This window comes from Ipomoea nil, unplaced genomic scaffold, assembly GCF_001879475.1.
Source record: "Ipomoea nil cultivar Tokyo-kokei standard unplaced genomic scaffold, Asagao_1.1 scaffold0114, whole genome shotgun sequence".
Lineage (NCBI taxonomy): Eukaryota > Viridiplantae > Streptophyta > Magnoliopsida > Solanales > Convolvulaceae > Ipomoea > Ipomoea nil.
The window spans coordinates 566,872-593,108 of NW_017616542.1; the positions used below are offsets into that span (position 1 = coordinate 566,872).

The 26,237-nt window shown below is 32.5% G+C and overlaps 2 protein-coding genes across 3 annotated transcripts; both read right to left on the reverse strand.

Annotated features, from left to right (window-relative positions):
- Positions 1-8,125: 8,125 nt before the first annotated feature.
- LOC109189912 lies at positions 8,126-10,689 on the reverse strand. Of its 2 annotated transcripts, XM_019340568.1 has the most exons (3): positions 10,654-10,689; positions 9,349-9,501; positions 8,126-8,838 (listed from the first exon to the last, which is right to left on the reverse strand). In XM_019340568.1, exons 2-3 carry the CDS (start codon positions 9,449-9,451, stop codon positions 8,225-8,227), a joined length of 717 nt encoding a protein of 238 aa, XP_019196113.1. In that variant the 5' UTR covers positions 9,452-9,501; positions 10,654-10,689; the 3' UTR covers positions 8,126-8,224. The 2 variants fall into 2 exon arrangements, with proteins under 2 accessions (XP_019196113.1, XP_019196121.1); XM_019340576.1 differs by lacking the exon at positions 10,654-10,689 and having other exon boundaries at positions 9,349-9,537.
- A 6,032-nt stretch (positions 10,690-16,721) lies between these two features.
- Positions 16,722-18,664, reverse strand: LOC109151029 (putative UPF0481 protein At3g02645). Its single transcript, XM_019298974.1, has one exon. It carries the CDS (start codon positions 18,468-18,470, stop codon positions 16,818-16,820), a length of 1,653 nt encoding a protein of 550 aa, XP_019154519.1. The 5' UTR covers positions 18,471-18,664; the 3' UTR covers positions 16,722-16,817.
- Positions 18,665-26,237: the final 7,573 nt, after the last annotated feature.

Below are 26,237 nucleotides of genomic sequence, written 5' to 3' on the forward strand. Positions count from 1 at the left end.
AAACAAAAATACATAGTTAGTACTCTTAAAAACTTAATTAATTAATTAATTAATTGTTTAAAAAAAAACTTTAATTAATTGAACAAATCTCTAAACTACACTTGTCTTCAAATTACACATGAAAGTCTCTGTATACTACCGTGTTTTATCGATTTAGTTCCTATATCGAAGTGGAGACCCATTTTATTAAGAAGAGTTCTATTTTATTGAGAAAGTCTTGATCGAAGCGGAATCAATTCTGAGCATGTCTAAAATGTACGATCGCACAGGGCCCCAAAAAATTTTTTTAAAAAAATTATATATGTATATATAGTATACATGATTTTAGGCTTAGTGCAGGGAGATTGGACTAATTTGTGATAGGTGAAATTTAGTCCAATTGACAATTACTTTAAAACTAAAAAAAAAAAAAAAAAAAAAAAAGAATATATATGTATGTATATATATTTTCTAATCATTTTCAAAAAAATATATATATATATATTTTCTAATCCTTCGATTCTCTTCCCTGCTTTTGGCAATTTCCAAATTAAAAATCTCAAATAACAATTAGCATTTTCGATTGGGACATTCTGCTAATTAGCAATTACTATTAATTTAATTTTTTAATTCAATTATATTCCCAAATCTCAACGAACATTGTGCAATGGTGATATTAACGGAAATGAAATGAAAATTTAGATGTAATTTTTATACAATATTTATATTTTGATACAACTTTTTGAACAACTATTATTTATATATAGAAATTATTTAGAAAAAAAAAAAAAAAAAAGGGCCTCAAATTAAAATATTGCACAGGACCCCAATTTTTATTGGAACGCCCATGGATCGAAGTGAGGACCTATTTTAAAGAGAAAGTTTTAGTGGAAATGAGGTGTCTTTCTTTATTGATGAGGTGTTGGCCCAATAAAGGAAAAGAAAGAAGCATGGAGCAAAATAAGCTAAGTAGGTGCAATCAAGATTAATGAAGACTAGCCGATGCGGATTCACCATCTGGTATACATTAATGCACCACTATGAAATGAACCAATACACCACAAAATGCACAGCGCACACACACACACACACACACACACACACACACCACACCTCACCACATCTAATGGTGCATTTCTAAATATTTTGTAGTGCATTTACGCGTATATAATGATTAGTGACCGCACGAAAACTTGAATGAAGACAATTAATAATTAGAATTTAACTCACAATCTCATATAGATTGCGTAAACTCACCTAATCCTTATATATATATATTTATATATATATATATATATATATATATATATATATATATCCTTAACTATAATAAAGCAGAACCAGTTTTCCCGCTCAATGAAAGAAAAATCTAAATACACAATATATTTATAAATCAGTCTTTTTATATCTTCTTTAAAATAATTATTACTGATAAGGAGTAATGATTCAAGGTGTCTTTTGAGTTCATGTGTCTGTTGAGTTCAAGTGTCTGTTGAGGACTAGAAAACACTGTTTGTATGCATTAAAGTAGATAGCCATATATGTATATAGGAGTATATATATATATAATGGGTTCTCATATTGTAGAGTACTTAGAGGTGATGCCCTGAGGCCGAAAGTGATCGTGGCGATGATGGGATTACCGCCGAGGTCAAGGAAGAAGGCGGCACAAGGAAACAAGGCAACGCCGATTCTAGCTTTGTGCGCGAAAGATGATGGATAAAACCTCGAGTTTTTTTAGAGATCTAGAAGAAGCGATGCTTTCGAGACCGTAGAACGAAGCATCGGAACTGAGTTTAGGGTTCCGTTTGGGGTTGTAGCGGCTGGTCAGAGTGGAGGAGAGATTGTGAATGCTTATCAAGGATGAAATGTAGGGACAAAGTTTCTGGAGTTTTTGCTCGAATTACATCCCGCGGTGGCTTTTCCTCCATGAATTTTTCAATTATGGTAAGTTTTTTTCTCCCTCTTGCCAATTTTTGCCATTCCTATCATCGGATTCCCCTGCCGCGCTGTTGATTAGAAGCATTTGTTGTTGCTTGGTTTTGATTTCGTTGCTCTCGATCAATTTGCGTTGTATTCTGTAAATGTTGTCTTCGATTCTGCATTTCACTTACAACCGGTTGTCATGTCCCATTTGAGAATGATTTCCAGAGTTTATGTTTGTAGGCTCCGATTTTACTTCTGGATTTTGATTTCTTGCGAATATTGCCGATTGACCAAATATTTCCGGAGATTATACATACTTGATCAGGTTTGTTATTTTACATATTTTGAACTCATCTTCTTTTTCTATTAAGTTTTTTTTTTTTTTTTTCATTTCTTGACTTATCTGCCCAAGATTGTTAAGGAATGTGTTGAGAAGATTTTTCTTACATCAGAATTTTGCTCATTTCCTTACATTTGAGTGGGAGAGAGATAGCAGAGTAGATCAACAAAGGGAGAATTAGAGCAAAGAACTCTGGGCTAGGGAGAATTAGAACAAAGAATTTTGCTCATTTCCTTACATTTGATTTACTTATTTCTACTGTATAGGTTTTGCTTACTCTTCATTTTTTTAAACATTACTATAGTTGTTTGTTGAGAACCACTTTAATTTTCTGCAGGGTTGTATGTTCCAAACACAAGTCAAAGCTTAAAAAGTGCATTGCTTGAAACTTCTCATGCAGTCTTTCTTTGCATCAGAATTCAAAAAAATATGTTTGCTGAGTTGGTAGAATGGGATCTAGCATTTTTTTACAGTTTGTAATTGAAAAGATGTGGATTTTTAATTTCAATTTAGTAAATGCCGTGAGATTAATTTTTTAAGCTATGGATTTTTAAAAACTTGATTTTCGATTTTTAAGCTATGGATTTTTTGTAATTGAAGCATTTTTTTACAGTTTTGTAATTGAAAACTTGATTTTTATGGATTTTTCAAGTTAGATGCTTGATTTTGGCTTTTTGATGACTGAACTGGATTTTCATTGTGAGTTTCTTTTGGAGTCTGCTTCCTATTCAAGATACCTATATTAATCTTAATAATTTTTTTGTATAATTCAGAATGCTGTTGTGGAGCTCAAAATAAGCTGATTGTTCAAGATGAGTTGATAACTCTGCATGCAGATGAGATATATGTGTATATTAATAGTGGAGATTTAAACAAACAAAAAAAAGTTTTAATTAATGAAAGAAAGATTCATTCTAAGTGTACTTGGACTAAAAAAATGTATGTTCCAACGTTCAAGTTAGAGTTTTGGTTGCTGTGAAAGGCCATTGATTTAGCGAAGTGGAGAGAGGTATCATTGGTCTTATAACCAAACTGTCACAACATATCATTGAAGGGAAAATACTTTTTGATAGCAATGTAAGAATTATCGTATGAGTTCCTCATGAAAATGATGCCTTCTAATCGAAGACTACTATTCAAATTTTAAAGGAAGCAATTGTGACTTATGTTGTTATATGTAATGATTATTAATAAAAGTTAGACACAAACTCTATTACATGTTGGGCTATTATTGAAGAAACTGGTGTATGGTCAGTGTTCGTGGCTGCATTTCGGATTAGCAATTGCAAAGGATTAAAAATATTGGTATGTATCAAGTGGCTTGTGGTCCACTGGTATCTGATTGGCCCCTTATGTGGGATGTCTTAGGTTCGAGCCTTGGTGTAGGCGTAGATAGTATATAGGTATCCCCTTTCCTTTGTAATAAAAAAAAAAATATATATTGGTATGTAGTGGATTTATATAATGTTAGTACTTCAACTATTAATGGTTCTTATCATGAAATTTTTAATAATTTGTAATTTTTATTCTTCTTTTTAATAAGTATCTTAAATCTTAAATATCTTAATATCTTAAGCTTAATCTTAATATCTTAATTTCATATTTTTTCTTTTATTTACAAATTTTATTTCAATATGTTAGATATATAATTGCATTCGTTATTCAAATTCAAATAATAATAATAATTTAAATGTAGCGGCTTAGTTGACATACTTTTTTATTTTTACAAGTTATTTTTCATTATTTTGTATTACCAATGCAAGTAAGTCGGCTAAGTAATGTCCTACTCATTTCTCAAGCAAAATACATTGATAGCAATAATATGAATAGCCACGTCAGCAGATATCAAGTTAAACAGTACGATGGTTTACCATAAAATGTTTAATTTTGTCATGTACATAATATACAATATAATATCAATTTATTATTCTCAAAAATTAAATTGTACGTGATTCATGTTCTCTTTGTTTTTTTGTTTGAAAGTATGTTCTCTTTGTTAGTACTTCAAAGTTCAAATACCATTATTATAGTTGGCATTTAATAAATAAAAATATTTTTTTATCTATTATTATAACATTAAAAACAAAATCTTTAATATTTAGCCGTGCATCGCACGGGACAATACTAGTGTATATATATATATATATATATATATATATATATATATATATATATATATATATATATATATATATAGGGCCGTTCCAATAAAAATTGGGATCCTGTGCAATATTTTAATTTGGGCCCCCTTCTTTTAAATAATTTATATATATAAATAATAGTTGTTCAAAAAGTTGTGTCAAAAATTCAAAATATAAATATTGTATAAAAAAATACATCTAAAATTTTATTTAAAAAGTGACATGCGTAAGTTACTGGCTCTATTACATTGTAGTATCTGTTCATATACTTTCTCAACCTACTGAAACACAAAGAACCAATAACGCCTCCACTGAGGCTTGAACTCATAATCTTCCAAATGGAAGTCCAACCCGGATACCATTAGACCACATAGTCCTGGTCGATGCAAAATCATTCACACTTTATCAATTGTCTCATTTTTTTGTAATCTAAGACGCAACTCCATCCAAGTTGTCATATTAGTTATATGATCTACAATCGTTTCATGCTCTTTAAGTCTAACACCTAGATGTGTTCAATCCCTAAACCTTCATTGACCAAAACACATTTTCCTATACTTTTTAAAAAAATCTTGCAACAAAAACAAAACACCTTGTCAAGTTCTTTTGAATATATAAGCCAATCTCGATCACACTTCTCTCCATTTGGCAAATATCTTGGGTAAAATGCTGATGTAAATCTTCTAAAGAATTTATCTTTAGGACCTTTATTTATTTATAAATCTCTTTTAGGATCATCTTTCAGAATAATATATATTAATTTAGAATCAATGACATCCCAATTTCTTGAATCATATATGTCAAATAAAAGCGAATTATTTGGTTTATCACTCTGACCAACATTATCTAAACAACTATCAACATTCTTATTATTTTCATTGTCACAGTGATACTTATCATTGTTGTGCACCTTATCATTTAAATTCTTTACAATCTCACAATCATCTTGATCTTCTATATGAAGATTAGCATCTAACAATTTTTCATTGACATATTTTTTGGTCATCTATTTGAGTTTTTTTTTTTTTTTTTTTTTTTTGTAATGAATTTTTCAAGAGCTTCCTTTTGAGATTAAGTTAGTTGCTCAATTCTTCTTTTCTCTTTACGCTTCTCAAACTCAGATGAATATTTTCTAGAAGACATATAATCCTAAGAAAAAAATATATATTTATTTAGAAACTCTATGAATAAATAATTAATCAAGAAATGAATTCTTGAATATATTATTCTGAAATAAGAATTATTAAGTCATGTAAATAAAATAATAAACAAAAATTGTAAAATAATACTACGTAATTTTAATTATCTGTCAAGAGAATTGAAGAATTTGAGAGTTTGTATGATAAAAAAAAATTAAAAAATCAGTAGCACACGAGTTGAATCTGTGGTTTTTCAATATATATATATATATATAATCTCATATATATGGTGTTCAGAAATGCATCATTAGGGGTGGGGAGTTATATAGTGTATTTTTTTTGGGTGTGTTGTGCATTTTTTGGTGTATTTTTGTATTTCATTGTTGTGTATTTTTCTACACTATTGGTGCATTTTGTTAACACTATTGGTGTATCCTTCAAACGGCCGCACGGGAAGCCGCGACCGCGTTTGAACAAACTTCCATTATATATATATATATATATATATATATATATATATATATATATATATATATATATATATATATATATATATATATATATATATATATAAGTAAAAAATCTCGAAAATGCGCAAAAGCTCTATTTGCCTCTGCCATTCTAAGAGTTTCTTCCTTTTTGCTGGGTTTACAGGTTGTACTTTTCCCGTTAGTCCATAAGGATCGGACACCCAGATCCATTGGTAGCAAATGGTTATCCATTAAGCGGAGGAAATCCCATAACCCCAATTGCTACGGGAATACCGTTTAGTTGGCCTATGCAGGAAATTCTTTGGCCTTGAATCAGGATATTTAAGAAGACCAGGTTGTTCCAGCTCGATACCGTATTTGGGCATTTTTGCTTGAGCTGTACAAGATGAAAGTCTCATATCTTCAACGAGCGGGCCGGCATTCAATGCGGGCCGAAAAGTCTTGATAGCTCCTCTATCATTCGAATATTTCTTTGACCGCATCCTTGAGCAAACATAGGTTTACCGTATATATATATATATATATATATATATATATATATATATATATATATATATATATATATATATACTAGTTTTTCACGCGCATTGCGCGATTGAGATAATGCCCAATGTTTATATTTTTATGAAGTACTTTAAGTATATCAATGCAAGATTATATTAGAGTTGGTCATATGGTCATACATATAGATAATCAAATGTTGAATTTGCTTATTTAAATAGATAATCTAAACTTACGAATGTAAGATAATGCAATTATGATTGATTATAATTGTCACTAAAATAATTGGTTGTAATTTTCTAAATACATAGTCTAAAAATAATAGTGTAAATAATGCTAGTCTAAAAATAATAGTGTAAATAATGCTAGTCTAAATCTAAAAATAATAGTCTAAATAAAATCTACATTTGGTTTAATAAATTTCTCCAAGCCTTCTTAATTCTCTTGAGGGAGGCATTGTCATTCTCTTGATCTTCACCTTCAGTACACATCCTCTTCTTTTGATTTGGTAGTGCGCCATGCTCAATTGTGTTAGTTGTAATATCATAGTGGGAAGCATCATGCAATGAGATTATACTGTAGGAAGAAGTGGATCTGCCTTGTTGCGTATATGCCTGAGATCTTAGTTGTACAATGAACTCTTGATCTTGTAGGCGCTTGTTGATATTTAGGAGTGGTAGTTTTTTCCCCTACATGTTCCATTCATTGTGAGATGTGTGCCATATATTCTCATGTGACAGAATTAAACGAAATATTAATATACGTATGATCTCTTCTCCAGAAGATAAATTAAATGCAACTCTATCATGACCTTTATTTATATACTTGTATATGTACTTTACACACTTAATAGTTGCACAAACTTCAACATTGATATGACAATCAAATTTAGATAACAAATATGAGTTATATGGTATCGCCCATTTGTTGTCCAATTGGTGGCCACGAACGGTAACAAACCTTGAATTGTCCCTGCGCTTATAAGTAGGATATGAATTCTCTCCCAAAACTGTTGCATCAGAAAATCTCTTGGGATATTTACTTTTGCAAAGTGAAACACCGGAATTCTCAACCATACATGGATTTTGAGGATTCAGAGAACCACATGGTCCATGTATCATGTGTTTGGCCACTAAGGAGTGCAAAGAAGGGTTTTGAACTGAATCAGGTATTTCTGCACTAAGAATTGCATCAACATCCCTACCCGAGTAAAATTTGTGGTTTTTCTCTAAGATTAATAAGAAATGAGCATGTGGGAGACCACGCTTTTGGAATTCAATCACATAAGTGTATGCTATCACCACTCCAAAAAGTTTTTTCTTTATGAGGTCAACTTTCAATTCTTCCAACTTAGCACGAAACACTCTTGAAATCAAATCAGGCCTATTTTGAGATTCATCACAATATTCAAGCGAATTTTTAATCTCAGACCAATTTGGGTTACACGTCATTGTCAAAAAAAATCTGGCTTACCATATCGTTGAACCAATGTCATAGCATTCATATATCTTTTACGCATATCTCGTGGGCCTCCAATGAAAGAAACCGGTAAAATTACTCTGCGTCCCACATTTGATGCATTTGTTTCCCCACATGCAATGCTTCACGCTGCTGTGTTCGAAAATAGTCCAATCTCTGTGTCTCAATTTTGATATAGGTGTCAACAATGAATTGTTGAAAGAGTCTTCCTGAATGTAGGAGCATAGATTAATCATTTGGTCGAATTTGAAAACGATAAGCATAATATTCTCTGCATGAAACAGTGTTCCGCTTGCTCTGACTAACAAAGTTTTCGTTCTCTTTGTTTAACAAAGCTTGTATTGAAGAAAACCCCCGAGGCTGGAGAATACCTTGACAAATAGAATAATTATTTTGATAAGATTTAGGAACCTTAGATATACCCTCATGCCAACCACTCTCTCCGTAGGGGAACAACAGAGGATATTGCAAGGGATCATAACAACCGTAATAGTATTTCACAGAATGTGATTGGCCAGTTTTTGCAAAAACTCTAATATCACGATTGTTCTGACCACTACCATCTTGTTCATCTACCCAAATTGCTGCAACTTGAGAAGAGGTAGGCATGTTGTAAACACGTTGATCTAGACTTGCATTTGAACAAATCAGAATATTACAATCATCAAGACTTGATATATCCTTGAGATTTCTGAAGAACTGTGAATACGGATTGCTTCCAAGTACGTCAATAAGGTTTTCAACAACACTTGCATCCATTCGTTCTACCCCTTTGATTCTATTCTCAACCTCATGGTCAGTATCAAAGAAATACAATTGCAAGTTTTTAGGAGGTTGGTCCCCTGGCACCAAATCATTGATAAAATGATACATTTGTCCTTGAACTTTAAATGTATAGATCTCTTTATTCCTCCTAGATAATTGTTTGTCGTAGTTGTGTATGCCTAATGAAGTAAATGCAAATGTGTTGTTATACGTTCTAACACATGCTTGAAAATGACGTGACACTTCATCTTTCTCACAAAACAATTGTTTCAAGAGTGAAGGCATTTCATTAGACACCAAAACAACTTGACCAGATGAGCAACAAAATCCAGGTGGTTCATATTGGAATCGCCTTGCATTACAATAGGTGCAAGGAGGACAATCTTTAAGAACAAAAGATTGGTCTGGAATAGAAGAAAGAGTATCGTTCCGTTGCAAACATTCCTGATTGGTATTATTGGGTACTATTTCTAATTGCATAATCAATTGCATCAATCAAAGGCATGTTAAGTAAGTTAGCTCCCTTGTATATACGTTCATGAATTTAACTCAGACAGAACACATATTTTAAGAATTAAAAAGCATACCAGTATTGACGGCATGAAGTTGCGAAGACTGGGCTTCTCTAAGTTTGGCTCGACGCTTTTCGTTTTTCTCATCTAACATCTTTCGTTTTTTATCAGGATCCATTATTGAGTATGCATTTCGTCGTTTCAAGTTGTACTCCGCTCGTTGACTCTCTGCATCGCTAGATTCAGCAATTCCAGAACGCCCTGACTCCATAAAGAGATATGCTAAAAAAATGAAAAATTCAAAAACCGACAAAGCAAATTCTCTCATCAGTAAGAAATTTGGACATACTGGTTTGGTTAGTATCTTTAATATGATTACTTTGGCACTCAAATTACTATATAGTATACTACTGCAATTGCAGTTACATTCTGCAAACAAAATGTTGTCCTGGAAATGCTGTAGATGATGATAAGTAATTGAATGTGTATTCGCATTTGTATGTTCATATGCTGCTGCTGTACATAATGCTTTTTTTTTTTTTTTGGTTGGGGGTATTTTCTTAACGCAAAGTCACAAACTGCACATTTTTCTTTGAAATTTCATAATAAAAAAAATTAAAACAGTTCCCAAATAATAGAAAGAAGGGAGGGTTGAAAGACTCTAAATTGAAGGGAGTATTTTGGCGGATTTTGCCTTGAGATAGAAAGAAAATTTGAACTTTAGATAGATGCACAGGAGTCAGTAAGAATGGATTTTATTTTTATTTTTATTTTTATTTTTATTTTTATTTTTCTGTTTAGCATTTTGCTTGAAATTTGAATATTATTAATTCAGTTATTGTGCATATAAATAGTTTTCAGTTTTTCCTTGCAAGTTATTGGCCATTTTGAGTTTATATTAGCTTGAGCAGCATACTTGTTAAGCAGGGTTTTGAGGGGCTATTGAATAATCTACAAGATTGGGAACTGTCATTGAAGAACAAGGACAAGAAGGTGAAATCAGAGGCCCTTGGCAAAGAGAAGCTGGTAAGTGGTAAACTATACTAAATTTGCTTACAGATGTATGTTTAGAAGATAAAAAAAATGATATTTATAATAAGGAAACCATTTGCCAGTGTGGGTGGCTTTGCTATTCTAATTACCATGGGAATTTTTATTTTGATGTGGGTGGCTTTGCTATTCTAATTACCATGTGAATTTTTATTTTGATGCTTGATTGCTTGAAGTGATATCTAAATTACAGTCCTACAGTATACAGCTTTTCATTTGCTTGAAGTGATATCTAAATTACAGTCCTACAGTATCCTTTCAGACTTATTTGTGGAGATTAACATTTTCAGGATCTGGATTTCTATAGTTTTTTTTTTGAATAGATTCAGCAATTCCAGAACGCCCTGACTCCATAAAGAGAGATGCTAAAAAAATGAAAAATTCAAAAAATGGTCATAACTAAAAACAGAAAAAATCGACAAAGCAAATTCTCTCATCAGTAAGAAATTTGAGTATAGGACCTGGGATTACTGTCCCGGAATCAATTGCATCAATCAAATGCATGTTAATTATCAGAATTTTGTACTTACATGCATAAGTTTTAATGTCATGAACAATTAAGGCATTGCTAAACTTGCTTGACAGGATTTTGTTTTCAACAGTTGCAGGTTATAATGGAAATTATGCTAATCCTCAGTCAGGCTATGCCAATTATTTTTTTTCTCTAGTAAGCTTTGCAGAATGACTTATTCTGATTGAGTGATTATGAAATAATTTCTTTTGAAATATAAACTCCATATGTCCTTCTATGATGTATGTAGACTGATATATTTCTAATCCTTTTCATGCTACCAAATTTAAAGAGCAATAATTTAATCTAATGGATTATTACAGGTATTATTCATACCAATTCTTTTACACTATACTAACCTTAAAAAGAAATACTATATAAAACAATGGTTCATTCTATATGCCCATGGTATCGGCCAAAGAGAGCCTAAACTTGAATTTCAATACACCGTATTGTGTACACAATCATCCAAAGTTATAGAAAATATGATCTGACTCCAATACTAAAAGATCATAGCAATGAAGAAAATCATCAGATTGTAAAAAAGTGAAGTTTCATCAGTTTAATCCAAGAAATGTTAACAATTCCAAAGCTAATTACAGATTTTACATTTAAAAGAATGACAGGGAAGGCAAAGTCCAAGAATAGCTGCAATTGAGAGATAAGGTTGATAAAACAACTACGAACCTGGTCTTGACCTTAAGCCAAGAAAGCTCGTATAGTTTCCCTGTAAGGTTTTGAGACGCCTTTCCAAAGGTTATGGTTCCCTTCCACAATATCATACCTATTCACCATATAGTCATTATTGGCAATGTCAATTATCTTACCAAAGCAGTTTAAACATTAAAAAAAAAATGGTTCAGAACATCTAAACAAATTTTTCCCATTCTTTTCCATTTTTGGGGCGCAAGGTAATAGCTACATATATTATCAGACATACTAATTCACCGACTACATACTCCTAATCTTAGCCAAAGTGGTTCAGAACGTCGAGTATCCGCAGAAAAGCAAGGATGAACATAATGTGAAATTACTTACAGTGATGAGTACTTTCATACTAATACAAAGATTTACTGTCAAGAAATCAAGGGTTATGGTAAAACACAAAATAATAAATTTTAAAAAACACTTACCAAGAACTCGGACAATCTCAGCTGTACTTCCACCATCATCAGAAACAGGAAGAACATGAGCAACACAAGTAGTTAACTTCTTAAGCTCTTCTGCAACACCATTAAAGGCTGTTCCACCTGTGTACTAACAACTTGTCAGATCCCATAGTAATGAGTGAACATAAGCCGCCAGAGCTAGAGAATGAAACAGAACTAATTATACAATCCCATCATTTAATTAAAACTAAAGGAGGTACATTTCAGTAGAATGAGCAGTATAAGCCATTTGCCAATACTATATAAAATATTGGGCATTATCTCAAGTTCTGTGGATTTTCTACGTCTTTGCTTGCAAGAAGCTTACAGAAGATTTCCCCAAATTTTGAATTTCCACAATCACACCTAAAGTTTCTCTTGGTCCAGAGCTCCACAATCTATTCAAAGCAGTGTGAGGCACTCCATAAGGGAAAGCTTATCATACTTAATATGCACAGACAACATTCTGTAAAACTGAGACTTACAGTGCTATGAATCAACTTAAAATATAAAAATTAAAAAAGGGGTAGCATCATGGTAAAAAAAAAAAAAAAAAAAAAAAAAAAAAAAAAAAAAAAATCTTTTAGTAACAACACGTCAGTCACAATATTGCCACGGGATGAACCTTCTAACATACAAAAAAAAAAAAAAAATTAATTTACAATTTATCAAGCAATTAGCTTCAGATCATACATGACTGATACTTGTAAAAGAGTAAAATCAAATCAATTTTAGATTAAATGAATATAAGCCTAGCATCAGAACAAAAAAAATTATGCAGGCAAAGTGAGATCAAAACTTTAAAATGTTATTCAGATTCCTCCAAGTAATCACAGAATCTTAGGGCACACAACAACAGAAATTGCCAAGAATGAAGTTTAATCAACGAATGAGAAAGGGGAAAAACAAGATGGGATTTTTATTTATTTTAATATTTTTTTAAAAAAAAAAAACTAACCTTTTCAGATAAAATTGCGTAGGATAAAACTGAGGATGATTTGATTCAACGTTGTTCAGTCTCTTCTGTGTTGTCTCGCGTTGCTTTGTTTAGATCGGCAGTGTTAGGGTTAAAGTTCTTAGGCCTCTTGACCATGAACGAATAGAGAGGCATACATAAATTGCTAGAGCGCCGATCGATCCTCTCGAGGAATCGATATCGACAGTCTGATCGGCTGAGCTTCTGAATTATGTTATTTTTCTTTGGATGGCTTCGGAGGAGGTGAAGACGGGTGAGTCGGCTGTGGAGATCAACTAAGGATAATAACTATTATAGAGGACTCACGGTCAACTAAGGATGGGATTGACTTAACGGCAAACTAACGGTTAATTAAAAATTTTAACGGATGGACTAACGGTGTGTGGGTATTTAAGTAAATTTCATTGTTAAATTTAAATCTGATCAATTTTTTGATTAATCTGAGCCATTCATTTGATTAAAATCTGTGACGGACACATTTTCTACCCATTATAGGCCTAACTCTCTTGGGCTCTTATTAGTATATATATATATATACAATCCAATAGGGTAGCTCAAGTGGCAAACGAGCTCTCTTTGTGGGAGAGAATTTTGGGATAACTCGGGTTCGATTCCCACAAGTGATGATTTGGCCCTTTGGGCCAGCTTCTGTTCCTCTCAGAACGAACCGGGTGGACCTGGACTCGGACCACAATTAAAATATAGTTTGTTGATGGCTTATTTCTTATATGGTCAAAACAAGAATTTCAATATAAGAATTTTGTGTTTTATGCAAAGCTTTCTGTGCCTCTCAGAACGAACCGGGTGGACCTGGACTCGGACCACAATTAAAATATAGTTTGTTGATGGCCTATTTCTTATATGGCCAAAACAAGAATTTCAATATAAGAATTTTGTGTTTTATGCAATATTGTATTACAATTTACAACAAAATCAGGCACAGGATTGGGTCATGGAATAAGAAGCTGCTGTCACAGGCTGGTAAAGAAATCTTGTTGAAAAGTGTAGCACAGTCTATGCCTACTTTTCCAATGAGTGTTTTTTTGCTACCTGCGACTATGTGTATGGCAATTGAGAGAGTTATGAACCGTTATTGGTGGGGAGCTGGTAATAGTCAAGGAATACATTGAAAAACATGGGACAAGTTGTATATCCCGAAGAAGCATGGGGGACTGGGCTTTAAAGACCTGTGGACGTTTAATTTAGCCATGCTAGGGAAGCAGGCGTGGCGCCTACTTACCAAGTCAGAATCTTTGGTGCGTCTGTTTATAAGGCTAGATATTATCCCAGGAATTCGTTTTTTGAGGCAGAAATGGGGAACCCTAGTTTTTGCTGGCGAAGTATTATGGCAGCGAAGAGCCTGGTTTGTAGTGGGGTCAGGCGCAGGATTGGAAATGGTAAGACCACATCTATATGGGCACATCCATGGATACAGGATGATCAGGAACCTATGATACAGACAGAGATGCCTGTGCAATTAGCGGATGCGAAGGTTGTGGGGTTAATTGACCAGGACACTGGTACGTGGGATCATTCAACTCTTACTGATTTGTTCCAACCTATAGATGTGGAGAATATAAAGAGGATACCCGTTTCCCCAGAATATGACAACTCTTGGTATTGGCATGGGGACCCAAAAGGGATCTACTCAGTTAAGAATGGGTATAGACGCATTGTTGGAAACTATGAGCATAATGATGGATCTTTTGATAAATGGCTCACCCTATGGAGCCTCAAAATCCCACCCAAATGGAAAACTTTTCTATGGAGGGAAATTAGTGATATCCTCCCAACCACTACAAATTTGATTATAAAGAGAGTGGAGGTGGACCCAAATTGTGCTATGTGTGGAATTGTTCAAGAAGATACTATGCATGCTTTGGTGTTATGTGATTTTGCGAAAGCCATTTGGGAACGATCTAGCCTTCCAATCCCCAATATTGTGACGAATGTTTTTCATACTTGGTTCTCTGATCTCCTAAATATTCTAGACTCTAATGGAATATTATATGCAACAGCAATCTTGTATCATATTTGGAGAGCACGGAATGGAGCAGTATGGGATGCCGCTATGCCACGACCCACGAAACTCCTAGCCACGGTCACGGCAACCGTGGAAGCATAGCGCAATGCACGGCTGCCGTCCGCAGCTGCGACACAGCCACAACAACAGGAGCCTGTTGGAGGACTGCCACTGCCGCATGGTCTCACGCCCACCATACCCCCCAACACGGCGACAGTGCTACCCAAGACATGCCGCGTGGATGCCGGCTACCTTCACAACTCGGGTGCGGCAACGGTAGGGGCGGTTTTACTCGATGCAAATGGTGGATATGTGGCAGCATTCAGTGCCCCTCTTCCAGTTTGCTTCTCACCACTCATAGCGGAGGTGTTTGGGTGCAAAGAAGCGTTATCATGGCTTAAAAACCGGGGTGAAACATCAGTACATCTTTACACAGATTGCCTATCATTGCAACGATATCTTGTCTCACCCCGTCTACAGTTCGTTCGTATGTTGGTTATGCTCTTGATAGCTGTAAGTCTATTGCAACTTCAATTGATTTTTGTTCTTTTAGTTTCATACCTAGATCAGATAATTATTTGGCTCATGCGCTAGCATCCGCTGCGTTCCAGCAGCCTACTATTATGTATTGGGATCTATCCCCACCTGACATTATTGCAGCATATTTCTAATGAAAGCACCATGAAAATTTCAAAAAAAAAAAAAAAAAAAAGTATTACAATTATTTACAAGAAGCCAACAATTATCATAAAAGTCTAAAAATTCAAGGGCAAAATGGTAGCCATCAAGATAAAGAAATAAATCTTCAATTCCAAGATCTTACATCAATATATAGATATGCAACTTCATCAATGTATCTCTCGTGACATTTCACCGGCCTACCATGCATTCTCTCTCTCTCTCTCTCTCTCTCTCTATATATATATATATATATATATATATATATATATATATATATATATATATAAATTCAATAACCATTTTCAATTCCACTTATTTTACAGTCAAGGATCTTATTTATTTGTTTAATTTATTAAGAGAAAACTTGCTTAGCTTATTGCAAGCTATTTCAATAAAAGTCTAACTTTTAGTTTTGAATTTCTTGAACAAGTATTTATTTTATTTTATTATATACATACATGGTTGAAAAAATAGCTAGGCGCTCCTCGAACACTCACGGAGTGCCTAGGCATCCGTGTATTTATTTATTTTATTTTTTATTTTTAAAAAATGTTTTAAAATTTTTAACACTTAATAATTATAAATTATTTAATATTTTAATAGTTAATATTAAAATATTAAAATATTAACTTAAATATATCTAGAATTTTGAACAATTTAGAGCTTTTTTTTAATCGCAAAACAATATCGTTTTGAATGATATAACACATTAAAAAAAAAAAAAACAATAGCTAATCTGCCGACTAGGCGGCCTAATCGATGCCAAGGAGACCTAGGTGGTCAGTGCCTAGGCGGCCTAGAAGGCGCTTAGTCGGCTGCCTAGACCACCGATTTTGATGATACGCTTGGTGGTCGGCCGGTGCCTAGTGCCTAATCGGCGCCTATGCGAGATTTTTGCAACATCGATTATATATCTACATTGATGTACGCATGACAATAATCTTTTGATATATAATGTTTTGTTAGAATTAATATATCAAATAATATCTCCAACCACTACTCTATTATTTTCTTGTTTTTGTTTTTGCATTGTGGTTATGACACATAACAAGCTAAGTAAATAATACTGTTACAATCAAATAATGTAATTTAACATATGATCAAGTGTACATACATTTACTATTATGTGTTTATTCATTATTGGACAAAGATGGATTAGGAAGTAGTGTTTATGTTAAACAAACGAGGGCAGCTATAAACTGAACAAAAGGATTGTAAGGTCAATAGCACCAAGAGCAAAATGGTTGCTAGCACGGTGAGAATCTTCCAAGAAGCATAGATATATGACTTCATAAATTTCCCTGCCTTGACCTTCCACTTACCATTGTAGTACTTGTTCACATCTCCAATTGTCTTGTCTATTAAGGGCACTTTCGTCAATCTGATAGATTTGCTCATTCCATTCCATAGTTTTGCAACTTCTTCATCATTCTTCAAATGGTTCAAAAGAATTCCCTTCTCAGTTAAAACATTAGTATCGTTCTCAGAATCGATAATTCCATTCATTAACTCGGTGTAGCGAGTAAAGACTAATGGTCCACCTGCAATGCATGACTCGTAGGCAACCATGTTTCTTAACACAACTTGCGAGTTCACGTCTAAATTGATCACAGGGAGATAAAGCGTTGTAGTATTCGAGTCAAAAGCAATGGTCGAAATGCCTGAATCTGTAGGTGAGAACTGAACTCCTGACTTTACAAGTTTGTAGACAGATGGGATGCTAATCTCTTCCAATAATGGAGGTGTTTCAGAACCATCATCATCAGACTTTTTGCTTCCTTGGGTGGTCGGAAACAGGCGTTGCTTCAAGTTTTTAACCCCGGGAAGATTACCAATAACGTCCCATGGTAAATTCACAATTACATTAAGGACATCTGTGGGTACACTCTTAATCTTGGAAAGAATTTTCCAAATTTCTTGAACAAGCCTCTTGAGATTGCTGGAGTCACCGAGGGATTTAGCTTTGTCTTCTCCATCATCATCTTCATAAACAATATTTCCACTGCTTTGTCCTTCAAAATCTCGTGTTTCTTGGCAGGGTTCATCCATGTCCGGGACCATTACTTTGTACAGAAAGTCAAGCAAATGCGCACAGCCGTCTAGTGGGACTTTGGCCATGTCTTCTTCCCCAATATTCACCAACGGCGAAAGATCTTTGCACAGCCCCGACAACATGGTAAACAACCTCTCATCACCCAAATCCTTGGATGAGAATTCCCATTTCAGCAGTTTCCTCAAAACGAAAAGTGGGATTTGATTCTCCAGCATCACAATATCCCTTAACATCACATTGTGGGCCGATTTCCTCCCGGAAACATCGACCATATGCGACGTCCTGCCGGGGAGTCTGTCGGCCTCGATCACGCCTTCTTTCACCGCGTAAACGCATAGAAACTCGAGCAAGAAACAGGCGTCCATGATGACCATCCACGCCAAGGTTTCATCGTTGATACTCAAGTACTTGTCGTACGAGGCTCGAATCCTAGGCACGCGTTTCTTCACGAGCTTGTCAACGAGTTCTTGAAACTTGAGGCCTTCTGGGAGCAGTTTGGAGTACCTCTTGGCTGCGTCGAGTTTGTACTTCTCCATCTCGTAGAGCTCCGGGCGCCAGTAATGGTAGGGGCCGATGGCTACCTGTTGGGGCGTGTAGGAAAGCGGATCGGACGCCATTAGAACTTTGGGGACGTTGAAAATGGTAGCCGGGGTTACAGTGTCTTCTTCGAGTTCTTGGATGAATGATTCTTTGATGTGAATAATCCATCGAGTTTCGTCTGGCTTTGAGGCCGTGCGTGGTTGGAAACTGGACATGTTTAATTTGCTACGGTATATCCTCAGCTCGATCGATCAGGCAAATTAGAGAAGATAATATGATATAATGAATGGTTTAATTATCCCTACGGATTGGAAGTATAAATACTAAATAGTTTTTCCAGGTCATGAATAGTAGGCAAAAGTTGACCTTTACATAACCAAAGACATGATAATAGTCATCCAATAGGAAAATGAATTAATAACAAAAGATCGAGAAAATCAGACCTTTAACTAGTATTAGGAGAAATTCTATAAAAATTTTTAACAAATAAAAATTTAGAGAAAAGAAAATAGTTACTAGTACATTTCTTTAAGAGAGAGAGAGAAGGAGAGAGAGAGAGAGAGAGAATGAAGACATTAGTGTGGAAGTTTAAAATTAATTCATTAAGCTGTTCCTTTTTTTTTTTTAGAAAAGAAAAAACTAAGTTTTAAAATTAATATAATATAAATGGGTCATACTTGTATGAGACCGTTTTACGGATCCTTATATGTGAGACAGGTCAGGTCAATATGAAAATGTAAAACTTATACTGAAAAATGTAATAATTAGGAATAAAGTGTTTGTTACTTATAATGAAAAATATAATACTTTTAATGACAAATGTAATCATTTTGATATAAACGTATTACATTTTTAATCAAAAATATTACATTTTTCCGTATAAGTAATGTTGGCAAGTTTTTGTTACTTATAACAGAAAATGTAATATTTTTGAGGAAAAATGTAATACTTTTAATCAAAATGTAAAAGTATTATTACATTTTTATTCAAAAGTATTACACTTTCTCATATAAGTAATAAACATTTTATTCACTTTCAAAAAAAAAAAAATAAACATTTTATTCCTTATTAGTATTATATTTTTTAGTATAAATATTACATTTGATCTTAGCCTGACTCATCTCACGAATAAGGATACATGAGACGGTCTCATACAAGTTTTTGTCAACATTAATCATGAAATAGATTTAATAGTCAATAAATAATTTAAATATTATATTTATAATACAATTTTAGGTTAATTCAATTTTCGGGTCAGGTATAGGCAAATTTTTAACACTCAATATCCAAACTGAATTTATATTCAGACATACCATAATTAAAAATATTCAAACTGATACCTATCCAGATTCACTGGAAATTCAAAATTCAGTTCGGATTTCGAGTGTTAGTTTAAGAGAGAGAGAGAATGAAGATGTGTAAATGTAGTATAAGTTTTTCTATTATGACAATTATCTCAATTTAGGGTCATAGTTGAAAACTCAAAAAATAATTTTTCTTGAGTTAATACCCAAAATCGTCCTCGACTATAGTGGTTTTTCTCAATTTCGTCCTAAACGACTTTGGTGACCTAATATCGTCCCAGACTTTTGTGTTTTGCTCAATTTAGTCTCAGACTTTTGTGTTTTTGCTCAATTTAGTCCCTCATTTGTTATTCTGTCCATTTGGTGTTAAATAAATAGACAATTCAGTAATTTTAATATTGGCATCTCTTTACTCATAGACATGTGAACTGCAAAATCCCTTTTTTTTTAACGAATTACTCCTAGAATTACTCATAAAACTGCGAATATAAAATTTAATTTGCAGGTCCGGGAGTAATTCTGGGTTTAATTCGTACAAGAAAGAGGAATTTCGCACTTCACAAGTTGAAAGTAAAGAGAGATCAATATTGACATTACTGAATTGTCCCTTTATTTATCACTAATTTGACGGAATAACAAATGGAGGACTAAATTGAGCGAAACACAAAAGTCTGGGACGATATTAGGTCACCAAAGTCGTTTAGGACGAAATTGAGAAAAACCACTATAGTCGAGGACGATTCTGGGTATTAACTCAATTTTTCTTTTTTTTAAAAAAATTTATTTTACAGTATTTTGCTATCAATGGAAAATGGAATCAATAGAAAATATGTATTCCAGTCAAAAGAAAAATAACTCATTTTGGTGGAAAATGTCTTCTGAAATTTTTACTCGCAATACATTTTTTGGGTTCTTATCTTACGCTCAATTCTCTTTTTCTCTCCCTTTGAGTGGTATCAAATTGACAAGTTCGCCCACTGTATATCAGGTAATTATTCAAAGAGTTAATTCCAGAAATGGTCTTCGACTATTGACCTTTACAAATTTGTATCATCGACTTTCAAGTTGACCAAAATTAGTCCCTTAGCTATTGATTTTGCTTCAATTTTGGTCCTTATGTTAAATCTCAGTTAGTTGGAGGTTACATATGAAGGCAATAATGTAAAATTAAATATTTTATTCTTTGAGTTAATTCCCAAAATGGTCCTCCGACTATGGTCTTTTCTCAAATTTGTTCCTTGACTTTTAATTGCACCCAAAGTGGTCCTCCGACTATTAGTTTTGGTGTTAAGTGGGTGTTCAAATGAGGGGTAAAACTGGTAATTCAGTGTTTTACTATAATCAGATGACTACTTTGGGTGCAATTAAAAGTCAAATGACCAATTTGAACTATCTACTTAATATTTTAGAAGAAAATTTTATTTTTATGAACTATCTAGTTAATATAATCTAAAAATTTCAATTATGTATTATCGTATTTAAATTAATATAAAATACTTAGAGTTGATCTAATTAAATTAAAAAGTATTTATGAATATAATATTAATAGCGACGATATACAATTTATTCCAACCATTTTATATTTTATTATAGATATTCTTTATCACGTTTTGAAGTTTTTCTTTTTTTTTTTTTTTTTTTTTTGCCTCCACTGACCAACATTTTTTGTTCTGCCCCTATAAACTAATATTGATACAATGCTTTTTTATTTTTTTTATCTTTAATTTCTTATCCGTTTGTATATAAATGTTGTCTTTTTTTTTTTTAAATAATCAATGATTTATGCCTGTTATCCATTTTGTTGTAATTTTTCACAATAGTTTTGTCATTATATATATGCCTATTTATGATGATAGAAAATCAAAATCCAAATACATAATGTCAAGCATTCCTGAATAATAAAGAGTTAATCCAAAGTTAATGTTAGTTTGTACAACTATATATAAGTACTAAGCTAATAATCAAAATTATTATTTTAAGTTGTTTTTTTTTTAAATAATTTTCTAGCTAACAATTAAAGCGAAAAGATTGTTTATTTAGAAAATGAAAATAAGTACAAGAACAACCCCTTTTAATCAAAATGAGTACACATCATGTTTGAACTATAAAGAGAAAATTTCTAAAATGATCCTCCGATTATGACATTTTCTCAAATTGGTCCTTTGGCCTTTTAATTGCACCCAAAGTAGTCATTTGACTATAGTGAAAACCCTAAATTATCAGTTTTACCCTTCATTTTAACACACACTTAACACCAAAACTAACGGAGGACCATTTTGACTTAAAATTCAATAATCGGAGGACCACTTTAAATGCAATTAAAAGTCAATGAACGAATTTGAGAAAAGGTTATAGTTGGATGACAATTTTGGGACCACTTTTAATTTGACCAAAATTAATCTCTTAACTATTGATTTTGTTCCAATTTTGGTCCTTACGTTAAATCTATGTTAGTTGGAGGTTAAATATGAGGGCAATAATGTAAAATCAAATATTTTATTCTTTTCTACTTCATTTTTTTCTCCATTAGGTGTTTCTTATCCAATCAAATAATGAATTCCTTAACCAAATTCTAGTTTAGACTGCAACATCTCCTAGGAATTTAATTTTAACGAGGAGATAATGTCACATGGTGTCCTCCAAGTATAGTGGTTTTGCCACGTTTAGTCCTAAATTTTTAAATTGATCATCTTTGGTCCTTTGACTTTCAAATTTAATCATCCGTGGTCCAAGTTAACCACTAATGGTCCTTCAACTATTAAATTTTAACCAACCATGGTCCTTTTAAGAGGACTACGGCTAGTTAAATTTTGAAACTTGAAGGACCATGGGTGGTTAACTTGGACCACAAATGATTAAATTTGAAAGTCGAAGAACCGCAGATGGTCAATTTGAAAGTTTAGAACTAAACGTGAAAAAATCTCTATACTCGGAGGACCTCATACTTCTCAATTTTTCTATAGTTAATTCATTTTTTTTTTCTAATGTGGAATATATAGGTGCTCATTGTTTTTATGAAAAACTTTGAAAAATCTATTTGATATACCATTTTTTCTTCTAATGTCGAATATCAAATTAAAAGGTAGAAGGATATTTGCAGGTATAAAACGTTGGCTGCCAAATCTTTTGGGCTTCTTCATGCTATCTGGAAAGCCAGAAATCATGTGGTTTGGGATGCATTTGTTCCCTCTCCGATGGTGACATGGAGATCACTCGAAGCCATTTGGAGTTCATCGGTGGCAGCAACAGCAGGACAAAGCAATTCACCCAGGGCAATAGCAGCTACAGGACAAACCATTCTGATGGGGCTAGCTTGTTGCAGAGTTGTATTATCTGTTGTGGGTGAAATGAAGAATCATAGGCGGAGAGAACAAGAATATGCTGGTTCGACGGAATAGCTCAGGCAAGAAGCAAGTTTCCGGTGAATGTAGCTTTAAGCCGCTAACGTTCCCTCAGATTTACATTCCGACGAAGAAGAAATTAAAATGGCAAAATATTTGATTTTACATTTTTACCCTCATATTTAACCCCCAACTAACTGAGATTTAACAGAACGATCATACATATGCAGGCCATAAACCACCAATCGTTATACCCTGCACCACGGCGCACAGTGCACTGTGCGCCCCGCGCCTCCCAAAACGACGTCGTTTTGGTAGACGCGGTAGGAAATTGACATGATTATGTATATTTGTTTATACAATTATGTATATTTTTTATTATGTACCTTTTTATACAATTATGTACATTTTTTTTTTATACAATTATGTACATCCGAATCAGAAAATTTTTGTGTATTATGTTAAGAGTTGATGTGTATTATGTTAAAAGTTTATGTTTATTATGTATTATGTTAGATTATGTGTATTATCTTTTAAAAAATAGTATGTGTATTTTGTTATATAATTATGTACATTCATGTATACAATTATGTGTGTTCTAGTATAACATTATGTACATTTTTGAACATGAAATTTTTTCAAGGAAAATTAACTGCCAAACACTGGGTAGTGAAATTTCAAAAAAAAAAAAAAAAAAAATTGAAACGACGTCGTTTTGCATCTGGACGCACAATGCAACGTGCGCCGTGGTGCAGGATATAAATTGCCCATAAACCACCTACGATGCAGATTCTGGAGGCTCACGCTCGAAACGACCCGCCGGACATTAGAACCACACCCCAAGCAGATCTGGAGAAGTCCAATGATGCTATGGATGTGGATGCTCAACAAGTGAATGCGCAGACATAAAGGCAGTTTATCGCTGGCCCATCGGAGCGCCGCCATTAGTAGATAGATTTGGGACCTCAATTGGGCTTTGCCAGTTGCGGGCAGTTTTGCGGTAATCCTTAGTTTACCTCGGGTGAGGTGTGGTATGTAGTAAATAACGATGTTGTTAGCGCCCTATTATGGCGTCTTCAGTTGTAACTTGTAATAGTTCCTATAGCTTGTATACTTGGGTATCTACTTTTTTTTTTAAGATCTATAAAAAAAATACCTGATTAAAATATAGATTGAACTGGTAAGACCAAAGAATAAAAATCTTGATCCAGACCACAAAAAAACTAATTTTTGTTCTTCTATTACTTTAGTTAAGAGTTATTACATTAATCAATATCTGATTAAATATGAGTCAGGTTAGGGTGAGCTAAACAATAAAAAACTTGGTCCAACAAAACTGATATCCCAAGATTTTTTTTTTTTTTTAATTTCTTTAGTTCAAAACTATTATATTAATCAGTTTATGTATTTATGTTTATTATAATAAGTTACATTAAAAGCATAAGGATTTAATTCGTCACGCTTAACTAAAAGGTATAAGGATTAAATTCCTAATTAAAAAGGATTTTATTCCATCTTTAAAAAAAAAAAAAAACTATTTCATCTTATTGGTAATATGATTTTTAAGTTTGGATTAGTGCTTTAAAATTTTTGTTTAGATTTTTTTTGTTCATATTAGTGTTTTGGATGTCATTATATTAGGATCAATTGTTTTGATTTTTTATTTTTGTATTTTTAAAATATTTATTCTCATTATTATAGGGTCCATACATAATCAAACATGGATAATTATTCTAATTCCAACCTACTACCAAACATGCAAAATACTTTCACAAAACCCATATCATTATCAAGTATTTGATTCTCATTCCGATTCGCATGTGCAAACTAAACACACCCTTAGAAGTTTAGATATAAAAATAGTAAAAAGTTACACGAAGTTATAGAAACTTTTATAAATAACTACTCTGTATATACTAGTACTTATTTTACTATTATATCTACTATACTAATAAGAGTCATAATAAGTTAGGCCTATAATGTATAGAAAAAATGTCAGTCAAATTATTAAATCAAATGAATGGTTCAGATTGTTCATATTTTAATTTTTCCTTGAGATTTTCAAATTTATCTTTACAATCAAAGTTCCCTTAAAAATTATATTCTCCGTTAACTTACTCATTGATTTCAATAAGAAAGATCTTAGGTTCGAACCTCATCTCAATCAAAGATGACATAATTAGTACTCTATTTTACTCTTATTAAATTAAAAAATAATTTAGTAGCTACAACAAAAAATAATACATATGCATTTCTTTAATTTAGAATTATGTGTCGATACTGCCTTCATTCAAAAAAATTATTCATTATCAATAAATTAAATAAGAGAAATAATTCCATTAGTTATATTGTCTTTATTTTTCTCCAATGTAAAAATTATTTTCATTCAAATTCATCAATTGATTATATTCACTACATTGTCCCTACAATGTCTTTATTCAAAAAACAATTATTCATTATCAATAAATTAATTAAGAGAAATAATTTCATTAGTTATATTGTCTTTATTTTTTTCCAATGTAAAAATTCTTTACATTCAAATTCATCAATTGATTATATTCACTACATTGTCTATTATCTTTTTTGTGCACTATTTTTTAATTAAATATCAAAGTTATAATACAAAATAATGCTATATATTTATGTACCAAGTATTTTATTGATACCATGAAAAAATTAAAATAAATATAATTAATAAAGCCAATCATATTAATTACCTGAGGATTGTTGACAAGAGAGTATTCAAATCACACAACAAATTGAAGTGGGAAACTACCTCGCTATGTCCTTATTTGACAATCAGCAGTTAGTGGTTAGCGTTAGCGGATTATATTAGCGGATTTGACAAGCGAATTATATCAACAATGGGTAAAAAGATATTTGAAAAAATTAGCTGTTTAGATTAACCTGTAAAATGACCTAAGGGTATACATATAATAATAATAATAATAATAATAATAATAATAATAATAATAATAATAATAATAATAATAATAATAATAATAATAATAATAATTGTTTAAAAAAATAAAAATAATTAAATAAAAGAAATAAATTTTAAAAAAATAATAATAAAACATATGGGAGGCGAACGTTCGGCTCTCCTTAGTTTTGCCCCTTTTTCCACATCGGTGGGAAAAGTGGCATGGGAGCCTTGAGGCTCCTATAAAAGGAGCCTTAAGGCTCCAATTTAAAAATTAAACTTGCCCATTCGTTGATGGGCAAGCAGTGAGTCAACGAAACGGACTCTTGTTATTCAAGGAGTTGAAATGGCTCTACAGTAAATTATTTAAAATATATATATATATATATATATATATATATATATATATATATA